At 37.8% G+C, this 7111-nt stretch overlaps 1 protein-coding gene across 3 annotated transcripts; it reads left to right on the plus strand.

Annotated features, from left to right (window-relative positions):
- The first annotated feature begins 127 nt into the window (after positions 1–127).
- On the plus strand, positions 128–6036 carry ANKRD49 (ankyrin repeat domain 49). 3 transcript variants are annotated; one of them, XM_005579381.4, is made up of 3 exons: positions 128–295; positions 3056–3401; positions 4514–6036. In XM_005579381.4, the coding sequence occupies exons 2-3, from the start codon at positions 3144–3146 to the stop codon at positions 4973–4975; spliced, it is 720 nt and encodes a 239-aa protein (XP_005579438.1). In that variant the 5' UTR covers positions 128–295; positions 3056–3143; the 3' UTR covers positions 4976–6036. The 3 variants fall into 3 exon arrangements, with proteins under 3 accessions (XP_005579438.1, XP_005579439.1, XP_005579437.1); XM_005579382.4 differs by having other exon boundaries at positions 128–236; XM_005579380.4 differs by having other exon boundaries at positions 128–160.
- Positions 6037–7111: the final 1075 nt, after the last annotated feature.

Genomic DNA, 7111 nt, shown 5'->3' on the forward strand with positions numbered 1-7111 from the left:
GACGCTTCAAGTCCAGTTCGGTTCTCATTGGCTATCGCACGCCGTGAGGGGGCGGGGAAAGTAGCGGCGAGGCCCCGCCCTCACGCAGGAGCCAATCTTGAGCTGCCGAGGAGACAAACCCGGAAGTGAGATGCAAGGCGGCGATTTTCCCTTCTGTCAGGTGGGTAGTTACTCCCTGTCCCGGACCGCGCTTTCTGGTGGACCCGCGCCATCTAAGAACTCCTGAGCCAGTGCGGGTGGGTAGCCTGTGGACACAGGCCGAGCCCTGCAGGTCAGGCCGCGTCCTGGTCCCCAGGTAGGGCTGAAGCCGCTTCTCCGCTATTGGCTATTTAGAAGGCCTCAGGCGGAGCTCGCGGGCCTGTGAGTTCCCGGCCTGTGGCAGAGTGTCGAAGCTGGATCCCCTCTCCCTCCCTCCCACTCGCCAGACTCTCTACAGGTGTCACCCATAGGTCCTTGAGTTCAGCACAGCTGCATTGCTTTGTGCTGATAACAGAAGTATAGTGCAGCGAAAAATAATGTGGAACTTTTGAATTAGAACGTCTGCCCTTTCAGTTCCACTGAAGGGTCCTTGATCTAGGGCAAGTTGTTTTATCTATCTGAACCTCCTTCATCTGTAAGGTTTATACTCCCCCCACCCCCATCACTGAGTTGTTTGTAAGGAGTTGACATAGTTCGGATCTCTCTCAAAATAGGATATGCCCTTTAAGTTAGGAAACGTACCCTGATATTCCTGATGGAATATCAGGAATATCATCATCAAGTAATCAGTTTTGTTTTTAACTGTGAATCGGGTAGATGCGCCTAGGTTTGGCTTTTTAAACTAAATATACCAGTAAAATTTTATATATAATTTGTTGTATCTGAATCTGTAAACTCAAAATTTATATAAAGGGAGTTTTTATTAAAAGGAAAAGCATGTTGAGGAAGAGGATAAGATCTGTGGTATAAGGTTACTATATTTGATATAGTTACAAGTGAACTTTTATTTTTTAGCCTCTGTTAAGTGTTTAATGAATTGATGTATGGTCACTTTTGTGTTGCAAGGTTCAGGAATTAGTTTGAGAATCAAAGAAAAAGTGGAAGCTCCAGGAGAATTAATAAAATACAAAGCGATTCTGATTGGGTGTCTCTGATTCCAAGGGTAACTGAAAAGCCGGATTGACCTTAGAAACACTTTAGTAAAATTCTTACATTTTACAATAAAGTAACAGGTCCAGAAAAGTTACTGGATGTGAGTAATAGATTTAAACTTGAGTTTAGTGCTATTGCCACTAGTAATAAAATTTAATACCACATTAAGATTGTATACTGTTAAACTTGTGAGATTAGGTACCAGAAATCAGTATCTTGGGGGTATGCCTAACTCTGGAACTTCTCAGAATCCATTCCAGGCAAAATCAAGCGACAAGACTTTAATTAAATATAATGCTACACATACTTAATGCCTTCTATAGACAAGTAGGAGATATAAATATAAGTTAAATGTGGTCATTATCTTTAAACTTATAATCTTTTAAGGGGCAAAAACAAGAACAAAGTTAGTGGTGAAATACAATGTAGCACCAAAAAAAGTAGAAAGCAGAAAGTGATCTAAATGAGAGGATCAAGAAAGAATGGAAGAGATAACATCTGAGAAGAGCCTTGAAAGACTGATAAGATTTCGACAAATAGAGTTGGGAGGCTGGGTACTGGTATTTTTAAACTATCTATTGGTTATTCTCCTTTTCTGTAATTGATTAAGGTTTATATGCTGTGTAACTCTTTAAGCTGATACTGGTTTATAAATTAATATGACGGCTTAACAGAATAAACATCAGTTCCTTCAGGAAGCCTTCTTTAATCCCTTAGAACTAGGGGAATTATGAACTTCCTGTATACTCATGGTTTCTAGATAAAGTCTTGTAGTAGTACTTACCATGTTGTCTTTGCCAGTCACATGACGTCTTTGCCAGTCACCTACACTAGAGTAAGCTTCCTGAGGATCTTGCTCATTATTGAATCCCAGTACCCAGAAATTGACACATACCAGACATTCTATTCATATTAGTTGAATGAAGGAATGAATGACAGCCAAAATTCAGTTGAAAACAAGGACCCAACTAAGAACTATAGTTGCCTATCAATATATAGGACTACTTTTTAAAGCAGTGAATTTTCCTAGGCCTGAAATTATCAAAGTAGACATAGGATAATTAGTGTAGATGTTGTGATAAAGATATCTGCTCCAATGAGAGATTGGGACAGATGTCCTTTTGGGGGCTAACATCTTCAAGAATCCCTGATTCTTCCAAGTAGTTTTTTTAGGAATTAGAAGTTTTTATTTCTGCTCTATATTATCTGTGTGTCTAGTTTATAAAAATCTTGAATGCACCTTCTTCACTGTATTAGTTATACTTCAAAACCTTCAAGCATTCATCACTCTTAGCATAATACCATCATACCTAAACCAGTAGATTAAAAATAATAGTTATGGCCGGGCGCGGTGGCTCAAGCCTGTAATCCCAGCACTTTGGGAGGCCGAGACGGGCGGATCACGAGGTCAGGAGATCAAGACCATCCTGGCTAACACGGTGAAACCCTGTCTCTACTAAAAAATACAAAAAACTAGCCGGGCGAGGTGGCGGGCGCCTGTAGTCCGGGCTACTCGGGAGGCTGAGGCAGGAGAATGGCGTGAACCCGGGGGGCGGAGCTTGCAGTGAGCTGAGATCCGGCCACTGCAGTCCAGCCTGGGCAACAGAGTGAGACTCCGTCTCAAAAAAATATATATATAATATAATAATAATAATAGTTATATAATAATATAGTTGACTTAGAAGAAAACAACGAAAGTAAGAAGCGTTAGACCACTAAAGATCATCTGTGATCTAATAGTGGTCTAACGCTTCTTTCTTTCGTTGTTTTCTGTCAGCACCAGTATTTAGTGTATGTAAGGAATACCGTAAGAAAAACAAGAGTTTACACAGGGTTTAATTGTATATGTTTGCGAGACTTATCTATGCAGTTGATAAAGCCTGAATTATTGTTTTACTAATAACTTTTGTATTTGTGTTTTCAGGTCTTGATGAATAAAGCAGTCATAATTTATCTCTAGGAAGATTATACCCTGGCATTTGAAATGCTTTTTATTTAGAATAGTAGTAAAAATGGAAAAAGAAAAAGGAAATGATGATGGAATACCAGACCAAGAGAATTCCTTGGATTTTTCTGAACACTTTAACCAACTTGAATTGTTGGAAACACATGGACACCTTATTCCTACTGGTACTCAAAGTCTTTGGGTAGGCAATTCTGATGAAGATGAGGAGCAAGATGACAAAAATGAAGAGTGGTATCGATTGCAAGAAAAAAAAATGGAAAAAGACCCAAGCAAATTGCTTCTTTGGGCTGCTGAAAAAAATCGGGTAAAAAAAAAAGATTACAGAAGGAAGTGTGACAGTAGGAATAGCACTGGGTTCAAGCCAGAAGGCCTGCCTTTACTGTTATGGCCGTCATACCTATCTCTTGATTGTGAGGACCAAATGAGACAATGTACATGAAAGCACATATTAAGCTGCAAAGTGTCATGCTAGGTATTATTTGGGGGTTTAAGGATAATTATCTAGAAAGATAGCAAGCAATCATCTATATTTTAAAATCATTTATATAAAGTCATTAGGATCATTTAGGAAAGAGGATGGAAACTAACATTTATTAAATACTAACTATACCAGGTACCTTATTACATTATTTAATCCTCATGTATCTCTATAAGTAATACTCTTCTCTTTTATAGAGTAAGAAATTGAGATTCAGGAATATTAATTTGCCCAGGATCATCCAAGTGGAATGAACATCAAAAGCCTATTCCCTCTGCTTGGCCACTTCCACCTAATTTTACTAAGTTTCCCCATGTCTGTTTTAGTAAACTAATAACTAAAAGGGTCTTGCATTTTAAATAGCTTTTTAACCCAAGAGCATGCCACATTTAACCAGAGGCCCATAGAACAAACTAAAAATTACAACCTTAAAGGATGTTTCTAAGGTTGTATTGAGAAGGAATTGAGCTCTTAAATCCCTAGAATTCCCTATTAATACTTTATTCTTTTGTTAAAAGTTTTATTTTTAAAAGTTTCATACAGTGTATATATTGGTGTGATAATCCAATAGAAAAATCAAGCAGTTATGTTTTCTTCACAGATAACATATAAAATATTAAATACAATTAAAACCTATGATATTCATTGGACTGAAGCTTTTATGCAATGAACCTTAGCTGGACCAGGAGTAAGGGTATGGTTTGATATTCAGAGAATCTCATTCTTAGAAGCAACAAAGTATAGTTAACACTAACTTGTTCATTCTCACACCAGTAGTCCTCTCCTCCCAAAAAAGAGATCTTAAATTATTTTCATTTTAAAGTCATCTGCTAACAAGTTTTTATTCAACCTAATTAAATCTAACACCACAAGAAAATTTTGTTTTGGTTATTGTTTTGGTTTGAGTTGAGTTGAAAGATTTCCATTTTTCTTCTCAGCTGACTACAGTGCGGAGACTACTTTCTGAAAAGGCCACTCATGTGAACACTAGGGATGAAGATGAGTATACCCCTCTTCATCGCGCAGCCTACAGTGGACACTTAGATATTGTCCGGGAGCTCATTGCACAGGGGGCAGACGTTCATGCAGTGACTGTGGATGGCTGGACGCCCCTGCACAGTGCTTGTAAGTGGAATAATACCAGAGTGGCTTCTTTCTTACTGCAGCATGATGCAGATATCAATGCCCAAACAAAAGGCCTCTTGACCCCCTTGCATCTTGCTGCTGGAAACAGAGACAGCAAGGATACCCTAGAACTCCTCTTGATGAACCGTTACGTCAAACCAGGGCTGAAAAACAACCTGGAAGAAACTGCATGTGATATTGCCAGGAGGACAAGTATCTATCACTACCTCTTTGAAATTGTGGAAGGCTGTACAAATTCTTCACCTCAGTCTTAACAATTCTAGTAATTTTCTTAAGTTTCTAAGTACCAGTGCCTCCTTTGTGTGAGATATAAAGTATTCCCATAATCAAAGTTGACGTCAAACATCTTACTACAAAAATTCAGTGATATTCATTATAACATTCTTCCAAGTGAATTGCCTGACTTTGATGTCAGAATGTATTTAAAAGTAATTTGCATATATATTTAATGATTTCTGTGGAGTTCGTGATTTTTTATCAGAACTAATTTTAATGTGTGTATACTTAAAAACTTGACACGGGTTGTACAGAAACTGATATTTTTGGTGCTGATCCAAGAGAGATGTATTTTTAAATATCCCACATCCTGGATCTTTGTTGAGTACTTAGTATATTGACATATATTTTTATAAGGTGAGGTAACTCAGAACTTAATTTAGAAGTCTTAAATATTCTGATACAATTTAGCTGTCTTCTCTACCTTACCATAGCCAGTTGCTTTCACTTTAAACTAGAGCAAGTAACGTATTAGTGGCTTGCATCTTCATAAGTTAAAGAAAAAAACAGCAAAAAAGCTAGATCTTTGTCTTTTAGAACACAGACCATTTTCAGGAAAGCAGTTAGCGAGGTGTTTAATTCATGAATATTGTATACTGCCTCCCCTACCACAATTTACACAATCCTGTGGATAGTCCTACCTCACCCTGGTCAACCTACATGATCCTTATGCTAATGGCAAATCACAATGACCTTGTAGACATGCACACAACTATACCTTTGTCCAACAGATCATAATATATCTGCTATCCAACTGGTTTTACATGCCTAATCCTACTGATTGGGGCGCTGCTCATATAGTCTCTCAAGTTCACAGGAAATGTTGATTTTCTAAGGTCCTCATTTTTACAAACTATACAAAGCCTAAGTGACAAGGGAAAAGGAATTAGTCTAAGAGTAAGGGGATGATGATTATATTGAGGCTAAAACCACAAAGTGGCTCAGGCTTAAAAAAAAAAAAAAACACTGTGGATAATGACAAAAAGCATAAGTAAAAATATTTGAGAAAAATAAAGTAGAAGTTTTCAACAACACAAAAGGCATGAATTCATTTTTTACCTGTGTATGTCTTTCTTGGATCCAGAACATTATTCATCCAGCGTGCACTTAGTTATTTAATATCTACTCTCTCAGTTTCTCCAGCAGCAATTTTGCATTGTGTACCTAGCCCCTCTGTGATTGTTCCCAGAGTTTTGTCTTCTCAACATGAGAACACTCTAGGGGAAGAGAACTAAACCAATTGCTCTTTACTTCAGTTAAATTTTTTAAATGTCCACCAAGGCTTATCTCTTTCAAGCCATCCTATGTAACCCAGTCACCCTAGACTAAGTAATAATGTTATTTAATGAAATATTAAATATTTATTTTTGGTTAGAACTTATTAGATGATCTCAGAAAAGTCAGAGATAATACATGAACTGAATCATCGTGGCAACAGGCTCTTGAGAGTTAGTGCTTTAGTTTATGTTGTGAGCTCTGCCTAGGGAGATGCTTTGTGGCAGAAAGAGGTTGCTTTCTGTTTGATCTGGCCTAAGTTAGTGACACCAAATGACAGGTACAGCTGACAGGCAGTGATGATAGAATAAGACCTTATTTATCCAAGCAGACTGCTGAATGAGGCTGCTTAGCCTGAAAGTCACAGAACTGATGGCTCCTTTCTCATTTGAGAATGGATTGCACCCATGATTTTCCATGTAAACTTTCCATTTAAGTATGAAGCCAAAGAAGTCTTGTTTCCAATAAGGACCTAAGATGTGTCTACTCCCTTGTTTTCAGACCTCAACACTCACTGATGCTAGAGAGCAAATTCTACATATAAGACAAATCCCACCCCTGAGGGCAGAATTTGTATTGTCTGCTTCATTTATACTTTCCAGAACATTTACTAGACTGCTCTGTCCACAGAAGGCAGTTACTAATTGTGCTTTGAAAGGATTACTTCTACTTTCCAGTGTAGGCAGGCTAAATAGCTCAGTTTGCAAACAGAATTTTCTCTAATCTTGAAAAGCCTGTATGAAGACTTATTAAAAAATGAAATCTGAGTTTTTCATAACTAAGGGCTTAATTTTGATTAACCTATGCTTGAGGAAGAGATAATTTTTGTGAATGTTCAA

Source organism: Macaca fascicularis, chromosome 14 (assembly GCF_037993035.2).
Source record: "Macaca fascicularis isolate 582-1 chromosome 14, T2T-MFA8v1.1".
In the NCBI taxonomy this organism is placed as follows: domain Eukaryota; kingdom Metazoa; phylum Chordata; class Mammalia; order Primates; family Cercopithecidae; genus Macaca; species Macaca fascicularis.

Excerpts from the sequence above, each read along its gene's own strand:
- ANKRD49 (XM_005579381.4), top strand. The coding sequence starts at position 3,144 with ATGGAAAAAGAAAAAGGAAATGATGATGGAATACCAGACCAAGAGAAT. Across the intron at positions 3,402-4,513 it reads GGGCTGCTGAAAAAAATCGG|CTGACTACAGTGCGGAGACT; the intron begins GTAAAAAAAAAA and ends TTTTCTTCTCAG.